This window comes from Pelodiscus sinensis, chromosome 2 (genome assembly GCF_049634645.1).
Source record: "Pelodiscus sinensis isolate JC-2024 chromosome 2, ASM4963464v1, whole genome shotgun sequence".
NCBI classification, from domain to species: Eukaryota; Metazoa; Chordata; order Testudines; family Trionychidae; genus Pelodiscus; species Pelodiscus sinensis.
This window is the reverse complement of record NC_134712.1, coordinates 157,114,605-157,134,890: the sequence shown is the minus strand read 5'-3', so window position 1 is coordinate 157,134,890 and position 20,286 is coordinate 157,114,605. Positions and strand designations below refer to the sequence as shown.

Genomic DNA, 20,286 nt, shown 5'->3' with positions numbered 1-20,286 from the left:
GTATGCATGCACAAAGATGCATTGTGTACCTGCATATATATATATATATATATATATATATATATATATATATATATATATATATATATATATAAATAAAAAAAAAATCTTCCAAGAGAAGAGAGTTTACCACTGCTTAGGAAGTGGTATTGTTTCTGTGAAGTCTGGTTTATCTCATTCCATTCATGCCTCTGCACACAAACTTTGATTGTATTTGTGTGTATGTGGAAGCATATATTTACTAGTGTTTAAAAAGAAAAATAAATATTGCAAAGCAAAACTTGAAAAAAACAAAATTCAAACTCAGAAGTCTAATAAAGTTGGCTTTATCTACCCCTGGCATTATAGCTTTTTGTGGGAGGCTGTGTTGGGGTATGAAGTTTCAGCATATAGACAGCTTTAATGGAATGGGGGCCAAAAGAACAGTCTCTCAACTGTGATTCAAATGGAATTCCTCAATGAAGATGGACATACCAATATGGTTCTTTATGTGTAGTGGACTTTTAAAAAAAAAACAAACATTCCAGTGATCATCATTACTGGGCTTTTTTACTTAGTGTCAAACTGGGTACTTCATAAATCACTTCAGAATTTAGTCTTCTACACTTAATGACACTTCCCTCTCCCCTGCAAAGGGTCAGAAATTAGAATAATTTCTAGAGCTGTTTGTTAACATCAATTAATAATGCTGAAACCTTAACTGATCCACCTGCATCCTATTAGGTAAAACTCCAAAGCTGCTGCAGATTTTGCTTTATCATGACTTTAGTCCTATCAAATAACTTAATTTATGAGCAACTCACTTGAAATTCTGGAAGACAACACATCCAGATGGATTTCAAAGCATTTGTGGTACTTTGAAGCCACAGAGAAACACCAAAAAAGGTGGATGTATTAATACTTGTCAGCCTAACTATGTTCATTTTCTCTTGGGAGGGGTGGGGGGAAGAGGAACTGGAATGAACATTACTAGAGAAACCAACCAAAGAGTACATGGATATAGCTTTATGGATTTTAACTTGATTTTCAGAAATGCAAGGAATGAAATGAACACTTTCTGGATTTTTTTTGTTAAAGTTCAAATAAAAATTTTCACTTTCTGTAACCCAGGTGGATTTTTTTTCCTGACGGCCATGGGGGGAGGGGAGCCTAAAGCAAAGTACTTTGGTATGCAGGCTGGGCCACATCCTCATTTGGTGCTGTCACAGCTCAATTTAATGTCACAAAGCTCCACTGATTTCAGCAGCTGAGTATCTGGCATGCTGCCTGTATTATGCTTTTAGGGACACCTTAACTGATCCACTTATGTCCTTGCATACTTATTGTCAGGGCTGTTCCCCACTCTGGCACTCCAAGTGCAGAAGATGGGGGCCTGCAAAGACCTTAAATACCTTGCCTCTCTAGACTCTGCTTACAAAAAAACAACAACCTCCCCAGAGTCACAGCTGCACTGGCTCTAAGGGGGGGGGGGGGGGGGGGGACAGGGGAAACCAAAGCTGCCACCATCAAGTGATTTCACCCTAAAAAAACAGGAGGAAACACATGAATGCCTTCTTCAGGGGTATACCCAATCTCTGTTGCCCCAAAAGAGCTTGAAAAAAGAGAAACAAGCTGCAGTCTCTGGTAGCTGACCACCCAGTCTTAGGCACGCAAATACACACAGACACACCCCTCCCCCCCCATTACTTTTCCGGACTCAAGAATCAAATCATCACCGTAAAAAGTGATTTTTTTAAAATTAACAAACAAACAGATATACTTGATGATAAAGCATACTTGGCTGCTAGGTGTACAGAACAACTAAGTAAAACCAATTAAAACACAGAGAATCTCTGGGAGCAACTCTTTGTTAGTGAATGGGGGAGGGAAAGCATTAATTCACACAGAAGTTTAAACCAAAATTAAAGAAAAATCTGATCGCAACTAGATACCTTTCCCTCTGCTCATGATACATGCTGATCTGTACTTCAAGGTGTAGTTTGCTCCCATAGCCAAAATTTTTATAGGCAGGGTAATTCTGATCCTTGCATTTGCTCTTTCCAGCACTTTGTAGGAATTCCTAAGGAAGAGCAGACCAGGTATCTATCAAATTCAAATTTCAGTGCTGTATTCCTATTGGTTCTTTTGGTCCCTTGGCAACACCCTTGCTAGCTACCTGAGTTTCACCCCTTAGTCCCCTGGGCTGTGTCTAGACTACATGGCTCCATCGATGGAGCCATGTAGTCTATTAGGGTTGTAGGCAAAGGCAAATGAAGCCACGATTTAAATGATTGCAGCTTCATTTAAATGTACATGGCTGCTGCGCTGAGCCAACAAACAGCTGATCAGCTGTTTGTCCGCTCGGCGCACTAGTCTGGACGCTCCCGCGCCGACATCAAAGCCCTTTGTCGGCAGCCTCATCATTCCTCGTGGGATGAGGTTTACTGGGGCTGCCAACAAAGGGCTTTGATGTCGGCAGGGGAGCATTCAGACTAGTGCGCTGAGCGGACAAACAGCTGATCAGCTGTTTGTTGGCTCAGCGCAGCAGCCATGTAAATTTAAATGAAGCCGCAATCATTTAAATCGCGGCTTCATTTGCCTTTGCCAAAAAAACAAATCTACATGACTCCGTCGACAGAGCCATGTAGTCTAGACATACCCCTGGTGCTGGCCAGCACTCCTATCCATCACACTTATTGTATTTGCTTTTCTGAGGTGTATAAATACTTTTCTAGTACAAGTGTTCGTAATCTTTCTGTTAACCTTCAACAAGTCAACCTCTGCAATTTCCTATAGGTTTTATGGCTGCCTAGCTAACTAAGTCAGATGTATCTGCTTCTTATTGGTTCTTTTATATATTAGCATAGGAAGAGTTGCTGTTGTGGTGATTAATATTACTTAGCACTTACATGGTATTCTTCATTCCTAACTCTCAAATGGATTTACAAAATAGAGTAGAAAAATGAGCACATAAAGGATTATTACATTGTACAACTCCTATTCATGTTGAAGAGCTTGTATGGGACTGCTCTGTCTCATAGACTTACTGAATATTTGCACAATGTAATCCAAAGTGAAGGAACTGTTATGGCTGGCAAGAGCCAGTGCTTGTGGGGAGCCAGCTCTTAAGCCAGCTCCCTGAATGTACCGGCTCCCTAAATCTCTTCCTTATCATGAAAGTGCAAGGTGCTTCTAATTAGCAAGTTGCAGTGAAGTATGTACCATAGATCACATGGCAGATTCAGGGAACTGGTAGAGCATCCAAGGAAGAATATCTCACCTTAAGAACTGTAGAGCAAAACTTCATGTTAGAGATCACAGTTCTCATTACATAATTATGGTAAATATTTCTTTGAAATAACCTGCCATATATTATATGCAAAAGTGTTCATGACCCATATCATCATAGCATCTGTTTATCATAAAGAGTTCAGTTTCTGAAGAGTGTGATATTCAAAAGCACGTGATATTTAAGAGGCAAATGCATCTCTATGAAAATTTATCTGGTCAGAAGTAGACTTTTGAAATCAGGATTGTCTCTCCTCCACAGTGTCATTAATACTTTATTATATGGCTTCTTGTTCTGGGTAACTTATGCTTTGTTGAGGCAAACAGTTTTGTCAAAAGTTGAAATTTCAGTAAACAAGCTGCTGAATTAAAAGAAGCTTTATTTAATCTTATAAAATTTTATCCTAATTTTTTCAGTGTTGATTGCTGTTTCAAATACAAGGATATAAAAGTTGGTTGTACTGTATTATATGAGATAATTGAAGAGGGAATACCCATTTTTGTTCACAAGCTGTCAGAGAACAGAGCTAGATTCATCACTTACTTAAATGTGCCCAAGTTCTGTGAAGTCTATGGAAATGTGCCAATTTAGACTCTTGATGAACTTAACCCCAAGATTTGATTACTTGATTGAGGTTGATCTGCTGAAGAAGATCTTAAAAGGAAACGATCTATTGTGTACCTGGGTAAGCACCTGTAACCAGATGCTCAACCAGAGTTTGTCAAATATCTGAATCTCTTGACTTTTACAAATTGGTTTGGAAATGTCCTCCTGTTCTTCTATAGCTAGGGCCCCAATCAAATTCACAGCCCTCCTCCTAAAAATTCCTCCTGTGAATTCTGCTCTTTTGTGTGCTTTTATGCTGTACTAGACAAGTGTTGTTGGCGTAGACCAGCATTTCTCAAATAGAGGGTTGTGACCAAAAGGGAATTGCAGCGAGTGGGGGAGTCACTTGATGATTTTTGGGGAAAGATATTGCTACCTTAACTTCAGCACTGCCTTCAGAGCTGGATGACAGCAAAGGGGTGGTTGCTGATGGAGGGTGCACCACTGTTGGCATTGGTGCAGAATTAAGGTTGGCAGTACCATACCATGTCATCCTTACTTCTGTGTTGCTCCAGGTGTTGCCTTCACAGCTGGGCTCCTGGCCATCTGACCAACTCTGAAGGCAGTGCCTCTGCCAGCAGCAGCAGCACAGAAGTGAGGATAACAATATCGCCTCCCACACAATCTTGCAACTCTTTGTGTTTTGGAATTACAAATGGCATGAAAGGAGGAGGCAGAACCTTATCTGAGCACTTCAGAACCTCAAGTTTATTTAAAGAAACAGGAAAATGTTGGGTGTTGAAGATATTTAGATCTTGAAGATGGGGAGATGTCACTGGAAATTGCGTTCTAACAATGTCTTTCCTTTAACTCTGTGGAGTTGTACCAATGTCATTGGGGTACTGTAATAGTAGTCACACTCTCAAATGAGGGCGAGACCAGCCCTATGAAATGGCCCTTATGTGCCTAATATCCCTACCTCTTCTGAAGGGTATATGTGCACTTGAGACTCGAGACAGGTGTATGCAGAAGAGGATAAGGGAGTATTGTATTAAATTGAGAGCGTGGTAAGGGGTTACGTATCCTGCAATTACTTGCATGTCCAGCTTGCTCTTGTTCTATTTAAATCAATGTGTTTTTTCCCCCATTGACTTCATTAGGAGTAGGGTCAAGCCTGAGTTTAAATGGTACTTTTAAGTAAGTATCATTTTTTCCACTGTCCCACAAAGCTTCTTTAAACCACTTATGCTTTTTAACATCTTCAAAACATGACCTTACTTTTATTCCTCTCAAAACGTTTCTATGTGTACACTTCATCTGGTATTTTCCATAGCTACCAATATAATTTGAGGGGAGAGAACTTTTTTTTTTGGTCTGAATTTCCTGTGGAGAATGTTGGGGATTTGGTTTTTATCAGGAAAACATGACCACTATGTCAGGAAAAACGTAATCATAAATCTGTTTTTAAATCGGAATTTTAGTTTAATAAAAGACTAGTTCTAAGTTAATGCCACATCAGTCCTTTGGAGCCAGGGGAACATCTTCCAACTATTGCTTAATGGTCTCATGTGATTCTCTTCTTCAGAACTTTTTTGCTTTGCTCAGTTTGGAGCTTAGATTCAGAACAGTGCTAGGGGCTAGCCTGGTTAGTGCCCTAAACTGAGACGCCTACTTTTGTTGAAACTGTAGAAGACAAGATGCATGTAAAAGACAGAGGAAAAGACAATACAGGAGGAAAGGAAGAATTAAAAGGATGAAAATTCAAGATTAAAAGATGAATGGATTTGTGTTGCAGGTTTCCCCCTGTGAGAAATGCCATTGTGAAGCTAATGGTGAAGTGCTCTGCACAGTATCAGCTTGTCCTCAGACTGAATGTGTGGATCCTGTGTATGAGCCAGATCAGTGCTGCCCCATCTGCAAAAATGGTAGGTAACTAATGCAACATCCACATGGTTGGTTTTTTTCCCTCAGAGCTACCAGTTCCTCATATTTCTTTGAATGAAATTTAATTGTCCAAGGAGATGTGCAGAAATACAAGACAGCTTTGTGGAGTGGAATAATGTGTGTTTTTTTTTTTTTTTTTTTAACTAGGGTGGATTTATAATGATCCCCCGAAGATTTTGTTCATGAGAATCTTGTGTGACATCAACACCAGTTTCTGGTGATGTGTTGTGTGTCTAAGCATAGTGGGCTTGGCTTATGTGCCATACCGAGTCTAGGCTCTGTATGTTTCTTCCCAACTGTAATGCCCAGTAGCTGAGGCAGGTAAGATGGCAGTCCAGAGCTTATAGTAAATGGTGGATTTGTGATTGGGTAGCCAGACATACGGTCAATCTGCAATTCAGGGCAATTATCTGAGTTTGCACAGGTGGCAGTAGCTGGCACATACAATCAAGTCAGTGAGTTGGGGACAGGGTCTTCCTTGCCATACACTGGATACACAGCTGTGTAGGACATCAGCAAATTTGGGGCACTACTGGGTTTTAATGCCCACCATCCACCTCTTCCTATCTCTGTTCTACGGCTCTGCTTCTCTGGAGAGAATCTAGTTAACTTAAAGTGAAAGCCTGCCAGACCTATTAGCAGAACACTGAACCTGCGGAAGAGCCATTGAAGTGGTAATGAAGCCATTTAACAGGCATTTGCCAGCCCAAAGTATGTACTGTCAGCTTCTGAATTTACCAGAGTTTAACATTTGCTTTAAAAAAAATCTCTTAAAAAAAAAAAAATCACATTTCCCCTCCTCCCCTGCCTAGGCTGCTGTAGGGCACCAATGAAATAGTACTGCATAGGGTCCCATAAATCCTAAGGATGACCCTGGTTGGTAGGATTGCCAGGTGTCTGGTATTTTACCGGGCAGTCTGATTTTTTTGTGCCCTCTGTCTGGTGGTAAAAATTCAGAAAATACCAGACATGTGCAATGTCCGGTATTTTCTGTTTTTCCAGCTGGGCGCTGGACGGAAGCCTGACAGGGGGAGCGGCTGGGAGGCAGGGCCGCGATGGGCTCTGGGAGCCTTTGGTAGTGTGCAAAAGCTGGTGGGGGCGGGGGGCTTCTGCACACAACCACAGGCTCCCAGCGCCAATCGCAGCCCCTCCTCCCAGCTGGGAGCCTGTGGTTGCATTCAGAAGGCAGGTGGGGGGGAGTCCCAGCCACTCCCCCCGCCTCCGCCAGGCTTCTGCACACAACCAGAGTGAGCCCCCGGCGGGGCGCAATCGGCGCTGGGAGCCTCTTGTGTGCAAAAGCTGGGTGGGGGTGAGGGGAGTGTCTGGGAGGCGGGGCGCAATGGGTGCTGGGAGCCCTCAGCTGATTGTATCTGAGGAGGAGTGATGCCTTGGGAAGGAGGAGACGCCCTCTCCCTGCTCCTGAGCACTGATCAAGCACGTTGTGGCACTGTAGTCCAGGAGAGAAGCCCGCAGATGCTTCGTAGTTGCGTTTAGGCGCCTTCCATGGGCTCTCAGCCAAAACTGACTGGGGTGGAATTTCTGCTTCTTACCACTGGGACACCCAAAGACCTGGCTATGAGGGAGTCACCTTCCTATACCTGGCCGTGCCCCCTTCTCTCCTCCCCCCCCCCCCCCCCCCCCGCCACTGTGTTGTCCCGGGATCTGCCTCTCTCTGCTTTGGGTAGCAGGTGGCTGCTTTGCAGTGCAGGCTCTGCTGCCTCTCCCTTTGTTCCCAGCTTGGTGGCTCTTCGTAGTAGCCACACAAGATGTGTGTTTGGTGAGGTGGGGTGGGTTGGTGTGTGGGGTTTTTTGTTTGTTTATTTTTGCCTGTGTGTTTGGTATTTTTTGGGAGACCATCTGGCAACCCTACTTGTTAGGGAGGCAAGGTCCAGTGAGGCAGGGTCAGGCAAGATGGCAGGGCAACCGAGTCAGCTGGAGCAGCAAGGCGGTCTAGGCAGCAAGGGGCCTGTTGTGCAGAGAGCTTCCTCTTCCACTACCCAATGAGACTGCTGCCTGTCCATCTCATCAAGGGTCTGGCTGCAGTATGCCATTAGTATTACAGCTGTGGGTCAGGCAGAGGTGTTCAGTGTGTTGTCTAAAGATGGTGCCTGAGGATTGGTTGCAACGCTGAGGTCCTGATTGCAGCTTTCCATTACTGAGCAGTAGAACTTCACTTCTCTTGCAGAGATTTTTTTTTCCTCTTGAGGCAAATCAAATGTACCTTGTTGAGCTCATTTAATTTTCATAACTAAATGAATTAAACTTTCTTGTTGAATTGAATATTCTTCATAACTAAGTTAGGTAAAAAGTTTCTCTACCCCTAGCAAGGCTTGCACTAGATCAAAGTCTTTATTGGTTTAGAAAAAGAAATGGTAAGATACGTTAACTCACCATTTACACAAAACAAATAACTGCAATATGAAGTGAAACTGTTTTTAAAAGGAGAATCATTTACAATTATACAAATAATTATGAAGTCTCATATCATTTTGGTAGAATATATATGTCCATTACATTATCTAAAACAAGCTAATGAAAATTGTGCAAAAGCTAGATGGAGAGACCATATACAACTCTGTTATGTCTGCACTTGACAATTCTTTTGGTGTGCACCCCCAGCTTGGGTATAACTAGCAGTGAGGCACTATTTCAGTGAAGATACACCTGTATTCTGTGGATATGTACCCTACATTGCTCTCTACTGCATTGCTGTTTTATGTGGTGGTGTTTCTCACTGCTGGATTCTTTTTCTCTGTACAGACTCCAGCAGTAGGATTTCTGGCAGTGGGAAGACAGCAGGGAAAGGATCCAGGAGCGCTCTCCTAGAGATCAGACACTGTACAAGTCAGGATAGAGGTCCTATGGGGGTGTGTTCTGGTCAGCTGAATAGGTCCCCCTAGTGTGTTTAGGAATGATTGGAGAAGCATCTATAAGGTATTTGCTTTCAGTATCTGCTGTATTGTTTTTAGCTCCTGGCACAGGGGCTGTAGCAGGGAAGAAGCCTGTCTCAGCATAAGTCTACACAGCAGCAGGGAGATTTGCCTACTAGTGCTGGGGATCATACACACACATGCTTGCTGCTGTTTTTAATGCATTGGCTTAAGCAGAGCTAGAATAGCTGCAATTGCACAGTTGGCAGATCAGGTTAGTTGCCCAAATATGTACCCAGAGAGTTGGGTGGGATTGTATTCGAACAGCTAGTCCAAGCTGCTGCCCATATCTTTTCAGATGCACTGCTATTTTTTTAATGCACTAGCGCATGCAGAGCCAGTGCACACATTTCTACTCAAGCTGGAATCACGCTTCCCAGCTACTGTTTAAATGTACTTTCTGATTTAGGGTTTGGGCTAGAAGAGCAATACACTACATCCATATCATCCTTTTCAATGGATTTTCTGTGAGTAGAGTTCTGAGTGTGACGGATTCTGTGATTTCCCCCCCCCCTCCCCTGCTGAGGCAAGTGTGGCTGACTCAAAGGCTATGCAAGCGGCTGGCTCTACGGCCAGCTGCACTGGCCATTGTACAGCCTATGGACAGCCAGAGTAGCAGTGGCCCCACAGACATGCTTCTCTTCGGCAGCTTCTTTGGCATCCCCCAGCAGCAACCCTCACCCCTTCAAGTTTTAGTCGTGAGTCTTTTTAGTAATAGTCATGGACTGATCAGAGGCTGTGAATTTTTGTGTATTGTCCATGCCTATTATTAAAAAGACCTGTGACCTAAATTATAGCCGAGGGCTATTCAACTTTGGAAGCCCCAGGGCCCACAATGATACTCACAGCACATGTCGAGGGCCGCAACTTAAGTGTGGTTGCATATACATGCAAATATACATGCAAATGTATGCAAGTAGCTTCTTTCACACTGATGGGCATGAATACAAAGCTCTTCCCACGATGCCCCAGCACTTCTTCCCGGGGGATAGAAATGCCGACACCCTGTACCCTTCTGTTCCAGCCAGCCCATCCGCTTGTGTCTTTCAGTGCTCGCCTGGGAGATGCCTCACCATTGTGGAGCATGTTCCCAGAGGAGGCCATGTTCAAAGGATTCCACCTGTGGGCCGCATCTTGAGCCCCATGTAAACCCAAACCGAACTGCGGGCCGCAAACAAATGGGCCGTGGGCTGCTTGTGGCCTGCGGGTTGTGTGTTCAGTAGCTCTGTTATAGCCTTAGCCATAAGACATTTAATGCATCTTGAGCTTCAGTAACATGATTTATTTTTCCCTCAGGCAGGAAGGTAATTCAAAGTGGTGGGTACCTATTTACAATAATTTGACCACGAATGAGCTGGGAGGAGGAAGTGGGGCAGGTTTCCTTCCACCTCTTTATTGCCACAGATTTCTCTCCCTTCAGAGAAGGTGGTGGCCATGTATACTGTGATCACTCTGAGCAAGTTCGAATGAATTATCCCTTCCTGTAGTGTAAGAGAAAGTGATAGGAATCCTGTTATCCTAATTATTGAACTGTAATTGTAACTGCATGTGCCTTGTATAGTCTAGTCACTGACACAATTTCAGACAGAAGTGGCTGGAGCTGTTTGTCAGTTCATCTCACTGGAAACATTCACAGGAGCGAGAAGGAGCTGAGAATATTTTTCCTTAGGTTTCTGACAAGGAAAAATGCCATAAACAAGACAGTCTGTGAGAGGCATAGCTCTTCTGGTTCAGTGAAGAAGTTCATAAAGAAGTGTCTCTGCAGGAATAGTGTTTAAAAAATATCTGGATCTTTGTTTTCAAAACAGGGATGTGGTTGTTTAGAAGTATGGCACCTGCACAATTTAAAATTGTTGTCTTTCACAGACAGAAAAGGAATATTGATGAAAGTTTTTAACGAATATCTGGGCAAACTGACTGCCCTACCTCATCCAGTCATATGGAAGCCTGGTGGTACTATGGTGCACATATGTAAGGAATTTGTATTTCATTGCAAAGTTGCTCTCAAAATGATGGTTGTCCTATCATCTTGCTGACCAAGAGGACTTTGGGTGAGCACATGAGGATCTCCTCCATGGAACCTGGGAGGTGAGAGAAGACCAGCTGTATACGTAAGTGGCTTTTGTGGAGCAGGCCTACCAACAGGGGACAGGAGAGATGAAGGGTGTTTGGGGCTCCCAGGTCCTTTAATTAGCTACTGGAGCACTCTTCCAGGTGCTCTGAGAAGTGCTAATGGCTGAAGGGGGGGGGGGTGTCGAGGGGTATGCCCCCGGATGGTCCAGAAGCCCCCAAAATTTGGGTCACTGCCCTCTCTTTCTAGGGCAAACACAGCCCGTAGGCTCAGTTCATAGCAAATGTGCCTCTCTGAGTATATACAGCCTACAGGCCAAGTTCAAAGCACAGTTCCCTTTAGCAGGGTATATACAGCCTGGAGGCCTGGTCCAAGCGGAAACCTCCCAGTTGCTTGGGAGCTGGTTCGTTGTGGAGTGGGGTCCCAGCCCAGGGTCCTGTTGGCAGGGGAAGGTTCTGCCTGTTCAGTGGGGATTCCTGCCAAAACACTCAGAGCTCCTGGAGGACAATCCTCCACCCTGAGCTCCTTCCTTCTGTTCCTGGCATGCTGCTCAGCTCCAGTGGGGTTGCTCGGTTGGGTCAGGCCCTTCTAGGCAGCCTCTCTGGCTGGGCTGTCGCTGCTGCTGCTCAGGCGGCAGCTGTTCTGGAGCTCAGGCCTGAGCTCCTACTCCTCTGGCGGTCAGCCCCCACTGAACTGCTCCCAAGGCTTTTATAGTCTGTCTCCAGTGGGAGCATGCCCAGCAGGGCTGTGGGGGGGGATGGGCCTTCTCTGTCAGCTGGGCCAAGGCCATTCGCTTAGTTTCAGTGCGGGGCTGAGGTGCCCCATCACAGGAGGGCACACAAATGCGAAGCCACCCTCCCCTTCCATGTGACCCAGGGGCCTGTTGAGGCTGTCTGCTCCACTGTTGTGGAGTACCCTATAGTCCAGGAGATCATAGAAAAATGAACAGGCTCGTTTGGTACAACACACTCCATAAGCCCTTGTGTTCTCATTCCCTGTTCCTGAAGTGAACACAGGAGGAAATTGCTGATCTTTGTGGCAAGTGGCAAAATCCAAACTTCTTGATTTTCTTGGCACTTAGTGATACACTGCAGTTTCCTACCTTTTCCCTGTTCAGAGAACTCAATGTCAGTGCAACAAGAGAGACAAATGAAGTGACCATACCCTTTGCAGATAAGACCAGGTATGGAAATGGGACTAACAAGTTTGGAAAATGATTAATGGAAGCATGATAGACATGGAGATGTGGGAATTCAGTCTATGCTCCTGCAGGAATATGAAACACTGTACATGGGATAGGCTGATAGGGAATCCTGCCATGCTCTAGCGCCACCCTGTCTAGCATTCTGGTATGCTGTTCCAGGAGACAGAGGTGACTTAACATTTATCCTTAGCTATTTACAGCTTTTCCATTAACTTTTCTAGTCATGTTCTGTGCACCAGTTTTACTTGTGCATATGTGCACAGTTACATTTTTGAAATGTGAAGTCTCACTCCATTAGTCAAGAAGGAACGTAGGTATTTTGATATTTGAAAACATTTGGATGTAGGAAAATAATGTTCGTGGAAAGAAAACGGTTTATAGAACAGCTCTGCTCTGAGAAGCAATCACAGTATGTAAAAACAGTACCTTCTTACTTAAATGTTTTCCTCTCTGCATACATTGAGTTCTATCTTCTTGGCTTAGTGACCGTGATTTCTGTTGTCTAGCAGAGTTATGAATACACATTGGCTCACCAGGAAGAACTAGCTAGTTTGCTAATTGTTGAAGAAAAAGATGAGAAACAATTTGTCCTCACAATTCAAGGTATGGTCCACTGTAACATCTAGATACACAGGCTTTGGGGTTGTTGTCCAGGAAGCAGGGGATCTGTTCTTTGGCCTTTGTATAGCGTAGAGGAAAACTGTCTCTTTGATACCAGGTTTAAGTCTCTAGTTTTGCAACAGTGAGCCTTTCTTTCCTGTTGGCTGTCAGGACTCCTTCTAGATGTTTGAAATTCTAATCTTGTATTCCTAGACAGATGGTGATATTTGCATACATAAAGTGCCAAGCAGTGGGTTGGAGAGGTAACTTGTGAAAAAGTTGTAAAACAGGAGTGGGAACCTCTTTCCCATCATGGACCACTAATCTCCCCATCACTGCCCTCCACAAAAGTCATGCGCCGCATAAAGCTCTGTGAAGGAGAGGGAGATGTGTAGAGGCTTGGGTCAAAAATGAGGGGTTCAGGATGCAGGAGGGGGCTTCAGGCTGGGGTAGAGTGTTGGAGTGTAGGAAGGGGTAAAAGCTCTAACTGGCTCTGGAGTGGGCTTGGAGATGAAGGGTTTTGGGTATTGGAGGGGGTTCCAGGCAGGAGGTTGTGGTAAGGTGCAGGGTCTGGGTAGGAGTTTGGGTTTAGGAGGGGGCTAAGGGCTGAGGCAGGGGGTTGTAGTGCAGGCAGGGATATGGGGCACTTACCTTGAGCAGCTCCTGTTCAGTGGGGCTGAGCTCCATGGGTCTGTGCCACTGCTACTTCCCGAAGGGGCCACAGCCAGCATGTTCCCAAAGTATCTGGGGGGTGCAGGCAGGTGGCTCTGTGCATTGCCCTGCAACTCCCATTGGCCATGAATACTGGCCAGTGGGGTCAGTGCTTGCAAGCAGAGTACTAAGTTTCCTTTGCTGCCATGAGTCAGAAGTACCTGCAGCTCTAGCCCAGTGAGTGGGGAGGAGGGAACAAAGCTGAGGGCTTCTGTCCCTAGGGTGGAGACTTGCCATGGGCTGGATGAAATTAAGCAGGGTGCCAGATGCTGCCCATGGGCCGGAGGTTCCACGTCCCTAAGTGTTGGTGCTAGGATTGTGCCACTCTGTTTTGGATCATCCAGGAATGTGTGTGGGTTTAGTTAAACTTGGAACCAGTGGCAGGTCAGCAACAGTTCCACAGGCATGACAACCCACAGGAGCAGACCCAATGACTGTAAAGCAGACCTATTTTCCAGGCTGTGTCATATGCAGCAGTAAGACCTAGTAACTGCTTCTGTCTTTTTTGGCCTGGCGTGGAAGCCATTCTTGTTAAAGTTGTAGAGTGCTAGCACTTGATCACAAGGAGTGTAATTCAATCTGAAATCCCTTCAGAGCGTCCTCTGCAGCAGGGGCAGTTCTTTGAAGGATGAGACTCTCAAGTATAATTTGTGTACAGCGCTTAGCAAAGGGATGGATCAGTAACTTGTTGGAAATCTGTGATCTTTCTCCAGTTTTGTCAAACTTTGCTCTGCAAGAAATTGTAGGTATATTAGTCTCCTGGATGCCTGAACAAAATAGATGGCTAATCATCTGCTAGGTTCTTCAGGAACTTGGGAGTATTGTCAAGTTCACAGGCTCTACCTGTTTTCATTGTTTTGACTGTCCTTTTCTGTTTATTCGGCAGTGAGGCTAGAAGTCTTCAGTTTCAGGTACATGCTGTTTGTATTGCTGCCATTTTGTCTTCACCTCTCCTTTGAGCTTTTAGTCCTGATCTGCTTTTGTTGTATTTATCAGCTGCTTGAAGAGACTGGGTAATTGCGAGCTAGTGGAAGCTTCTGCACAGCACCAACTTTTTAGATTGCACCCAGAGTTTGTGGCTGGGTGTTAACATGTTTAGTTGGGCAGGGGCCCCCACTCTTCTTCTTCTTCTTCTTCTTCTTCTAGAAGCATGTGAGCCGCTTCTGGATTGCCACTTCATTCATGTTGCTTGAGGAGTTGTGCCCCCTCATCTAGGCAAAGAATGTAGCTCTTATAACAGTTACTTGGCATAGACCCAGTGGCAGCTTCGTAAATTACTTTTGTGTACTGCACATGAGGTTCCTCAGTAGAAATGGTGTGTGGCATACAAATAATGGGATATGATCAGTCAGTGAACTGTGTAAAGCCAGGCAAGTTTGCTTTCCAACAGTTCCAGAGGATTTGTATTGGTGCTCGCAATACATATGGTTATTCCATCTTTGAGGGTCAGAGGATGTTGACTACACCAGTTTTTTTAAAATATCTTGATTGAAGTGGATAATGGCCTGTGCTGATAGCACTCAGGAGATTAGCCCCTCAAAATGGAAAAATACCCCATTGTTTTGGGTCATGGGTGAAGTGAAGATAACTAAGTGAGGCCCAGTCCAAAAGATCAACTACATTTTGGTGTGTCTTGCTGGATCCCCAGACGGTGTGGTTACTATCAAAATTTTCAACATACAGTACATGGCGGAGTGTTGGTGCTTTGGGAGAATACTAGGGTTAGGCTAGTGTTGGATTTGGGGCTCGTACACATTTGCAGCTCTGAAATCAATTTTCACAGTATCCTAATGGTCTAAATTAGGTGTGTAGTTCTGTATCCGTAAGATCTGCTCTAATATACATAGTATGTGCATATGCTATGTGAAGAGTAACTTGGGGTTCGTCATAACTGATGTTAATGTAGCTGATAGAAAGGGAGTCAATGTGTCTCTCCTGAAAGCATATATGTAGCCTGTTTGGAAGGTGGGAACTGGAAGAAGGGAGCGTTTAGCAACTGAAATCTTCCATGATGATCATGGTTAAGATCACTGACATTGCTTGAGAGACCGTGCTGGACAAGATTGGAAAGGTTTTGCAGCTTTAGTTTCTCCTGCAATTGCAGCATAGGTATTGGATATGCAACAAGAATGTAGCTGCTCTGTACTCCCAAGATTCAATATAATTGATAGTTTCTAGAACACCAAGTTTTACTGGATTCATTAAAGAAGTGCAGGACATTACAGGCAGCTGATAAATTATTCTGCCTATACTAAAGACCTGTTTTTCCCCCTCACTTCATTTTTACACTGGTGTAACTCCATTGATTTCACTGGAATTACTCTTTATTTATGGCAGTGGGATCAGACACAGACACAATTCAGACAGGTTAAAAAAAAAACCAGACTAACTTGGGATTCTCTTTTTACTAGAAACACTAATGAAATATGTTACTACTTTGTTGATGGCTTGTGGGTTCTTAATGGTGCAAAGTGAATTCTCTTGGTTGCCCATTTCACTTTTATTGTCAATGAAATCTCTAATAAGCTTTTCTATATATTTGTCTCTCACTTGAATGGTTGTTACTCCAATTATAGTGTCTGTCAGTAGGACTTCAGTTAAATCAGTATCACAAATAGATGTGGGGGGAAAAAATAAGTTGTAAGATCCAAAGATGCTTACTTCTTTCGAAGACTCCCCAGACATTTTCTTTAATACCACAGTTAAGGCAGTTAAAACAAAATGAAGTTAATGCTTGTCTCCCTACGTCTCTGCCAACAGATAGAACTGTTGACTCCTGTATCAGCAGCCACCTCCTTCAGCTATTCTCTCCATAATGTGAGAGGAGTGAGGGCATGCATGATAGAGCAGACTTGTATGTCCTCTTTGTCATCAGAACTTTGGGAAATTATGCCATTGTCCTTTTGAGCCCATGCACCTATCATCACGGAGCCACAAATGATTTCCTGCAGCCCCACTTCTCCACTGTACCAGAGCAAGGCTTGGAGCAAATTATTCACCCTGCCCATAAATATTAATGTCCTTACGCAGTATGCTTAAATAAAACATGGTGGTACTTCAACTGTGTGTGTAATATGCCTTGACTTGCCACCGTAGATGGGACCAAATGTACTAAAGAATAGTTATTTAGCTATGATAAAGGTCCAGGCAGATGACTGTAAATGTCAGGACCTCAGATGCTCTGCAATTTAAAATAAGTAATTTATTTGGTTTTTTCATTTTAATTGCCCTGTTCCGAGACTTTCAGAGTGATGTTGTTGTTTTAAAGGAAGTTTTATAGTTGAGTGAAGTTTTTATTGAGATTCTTTGGCCTGTGTCTCACAGGAGATCAGACTAAATGATCATAATTGTCCCTTCTGGCCTTTTGAAATTATTTCATGGATTCTAATGTTAAGGACCTTGATGCAGTTTGTGGTATGGGGTGAACCCTTATTTTTGTTCTGCAAGTACAGTAACTACTCATTTAATATATGCCCGCTTAACATGTTTTTGCAATAGCATGATTTTTTGGGGGAACGTTTTTCAGTTAACATGACTGTCCCCAAAATAACATAAAAATAATTAAGTGGTGGACTATTTTGTGCGGTGGTATAAGCTGGTGAAAACAGCGGTAATACGCACGAGCAGATGAATACACGTGGTCACAGTACTCTTCCGCTCACTCACGTGTTTATCTTTGTGTTTTAACAAACTGCAGCTACTTGTGCTGCTAGATATCTAATGTTGATGTTGACAACCCAGTACCAACAAAAAATTGACTTTTTGCCGCCACCACCACCTGAAATGCAACCCCCATATTTTCCATTATTTGTAATGGGAAAATTGACCCCGTATAACACATTTTCACTTAGCACGAACATTTTCAGAAGCGCATCTATCGTGTTAAATGAGGAATTACTGTAAACCAATCAGCCTAATGGGAATCTGGGGACAAATCTAATCTGAGTGCTACCTCCTTGCATACCATGTACACCAGGATTACTGGTTCCATTTTACTTTCTAATTGATAATATACAAATAAATGTAAATGGTAGCAAATGTTTGCTGTGTGTGAGAACCACTTGACACAATTGCTCAGTCATGTAACATTCTGTCTTAATTGTCTGTTTCATAAAAAATTATAATATGGATAAACCGTTAGCTAGAAAATCTTAGTATGTCAGTAGGAAAAATACTATTAGAGAGTCATTAAAATAATAGGAAGAGATAAAAAACTGGCAAATATACATCTGGTGAAACAATGGAAAAAGAATATCTTGTGGGGAAAACAAATGTAAAATTTTGCCCCCTCTTGATTTGGTCAAACTATTTTATGCTGCACTCATCTAGGTAAAGTCAATAAACTAAACTGTCTATACTTCAGTTGCTACAGCAACACAGCTAAAGAACGGCATTGTGTAGTGAAGACACTTCCTAAAGCAAAAGTGGTTTTCTATTGCAGTGGTTAATCCACTTGTTCAAGAGGCAGTGGCTAGAACAGCAGAAGAATTCTTCCTCAACCTAGTCACATCTTCACTGAGGGTTGGGCCGACCTAACTCTTGCATACGGTGTGAAATGTTTTCATAGTCCTGAGCAACGTCACTAGCTTGATCTAATATTTAAGTGTAAATCAAGCCTAATCTTCTGGGTTGTGGTCCAGCTCCTATTGAAATGGATAGCAGAATGCTGAGGGCTTCTCATCCTGATTTTAAGGAGACTCTCCTGCTGGGGGACTCTTGTACATTTCAAAGCTGGCTCGCCTGCATGTAGCCCAGAGTCAGCGGGACTTTCTGCTGGCCCCAGACTGTACACAGAGTTCCGCATTCTTCCTTAGAAATATACAAGAGCCCCCATTGGGGCTCTTGTACATTTCAAAGAAGGAATGCGGAAGTGCCTATCGAGTAGTCAATGGGAATTCCATTGACTACTCCACTAGTCAATTCACCTCATTTTAACATCCCTATTTTGCTTCTCATTTGTGTGCTTTGCATTTCCAATGGGTCAGTGGCCCCCAAACTAATAAAGGTTCCCCAACCCTGATATACAGGGAAATTGATTCTTTTGAAGTTTGCCAATCAGTCTGAATAAAGACTACAAGGTCTGTAAACTTGATAGAACTTAGAAAATTATCTAATCACTTTCAGCTCAAATGCATTACAGGGACAAAAAGTTAAATTTTTTTGACACTAGGAAGCCAAATTGATTTCAGTGGGGGTTCTGCTGTGAATAGACAGCAGTATATGGCCCTAAGGATATAACATCCTGTCTTTCTGTTCATGCATACAAGGACAATTGGAACAGCTACAGTGGTAGTGTTTAATATTTAAAGTGCAACTTTTAGAGTTGAGTGAGGAGAGGAATGTAAAATATTCTATTAAAATGTAGTTTACTCATAGTTTTTCCATAAGTGACTGTCATATTTTCTTATTGGTTATTTCTTCTCAGTCTGAGTCCCTACTCCCCATCACAATATTTTCTGTTTGATGCTGCAGTGAAGTCATAAGGCTTATTCTGCAACATCATAACATTTCCGTGGCAGTTTCTTATACTACAAATAAAGCCCTATAACTGAAACAGTATAATAAATGGTGGGCTTACACAGAACAAAAAGATGGAATGTGAAATACGTTATTTTATACCACTTGAGTAGCATCAAGAGGAATAGAGAACTAAGTAGCAAAGAGGGCAGTACTTGTGTGAACTATTGCCATCCGTTGCCTGGAATCAGAACTGCCCTGCTGTGTGTCAACTGCTATATTGATCGATATTGTAATTAATCGTTTGAAACAAAGACTTGAATTTTATCTCTGAAGTGCCAAGTAACCTAGTGCACTCTGTAGTGAGTGTTGATGGCCTTGATAGCTGCCCAGGTCTGACACAATAAATTACTTTCTCAGTTTCCAGCTATGTTGCATACCTCCCAGAGTACTCCACCACAGAGGTTGATCCTAATTCAGACAAGGACATATCTGTTTGCAAACCGCTACATACTGCTGTAATAGGCAATATACAAACAAAGCAGCAGTTTTTTCCTTCATCAATTCCATGCTTCCATGGAGATAGAGCTGTTTTGTTTTTTGACCTTCTATACAACAGGAAACCATATTAAAAGGGATATAATTTTTGTTAAAATATTAATGTTGATAATGGCTTCAGTGAATTGTATTGAAACCCCTTTAAACATTACTGTGTGCAGATTTTTCCAGTTTTCTGAGTGAGCACCAAATGGTTAGATTGGCTTACACAGCCCTGCTCTGACTCCTGCAACAAAGCGCCTCAAAGCAGGATTTCTCTGGTGTACCAGGAGCAAGGCCATGGAAGCGGTTGGGTGCGAACATTTTGTGTTTTTTAAACTAAAGTAACAACTTTTGCTAATGTATCTTACTTGTAATAAATGACACATTCCCTGTCTGTTCCTATGGTGCAGGAACAATAATAGGAACTTCCTTACCCTCTTTGACATCAGACTCCTGTATTAGGAGACGATGATATTCCTGCCCAGCTATATCGTCACTCTAAGATGTAAACTCAAATGCTTGCTTATTTGAGAAACTATGGCTTCATATTAAATCTACTTCTACTTGGTTGTAAGATGAGTGCTAGCTTGTGATTTTTCTGGATTACTTTGCTCAGTATAATCATCTGTGCAGCTGTGATTTGTTTTTAACATCTATATTTTTAAAGCAATTATTTGGCTTCATCTTCACCTTTATCAAAATGAAGATTTCCCCAGGAAGTAGGGCTTAGCTTTTATTTCTGACCATTTTAAAAAAATCAAATACTGTGAAGATCATCCTTTCCAGTAGGAAAACATGTAGCACTCTGTGCCAAACTATCTGCAGTATAGGGCTGTTTAAATTCACAGCTCAATCATGCATTTCCATCTCAAAACATCGCACTCTTCCAAACATTCCATATATTAGCAGACTCTTCAGCTCATTTTTATTTGCTCTGTTAGTAACCCATGAACTGTGGTCAGTTTTGAGTTACTGGAACTGATATGCACAAATCCAATTTGCCTGTTAATTTTAT

The 20,286-nt window shown here is 42.9% G+C and overlaps 1 protein-coding gene across 5 annotated transcripts in view; it reads left to right on the top strand.

Moving 5' to 3' along the window:
* The window catches only part of VWC2 (von Willebrand factor C domain containing 2), a 175,613-nt gene that overhangs the window by 74,223 nt on the left and 81,104 nt on the right, over positions 1-20,286 (top strand). For all 5 annotated transcript variants that reach the window (XR_012901848.1, XM_075921688.1, XM_075921687.1 and 2 more), the window contains exon 3: positions 5,610-5,739. Coding sequence is in view for 4 of the 5 variants with exons in the window: in XM_075921688.1 (XP_075777803.1) it covers positions 5,610-5,739 (130 nt within the window). In the remaining variant the exon portion in view is untranslated. The remainder of the gene's footprint in view (positions 1-5,609; positions 5,740-20,286) is intronic.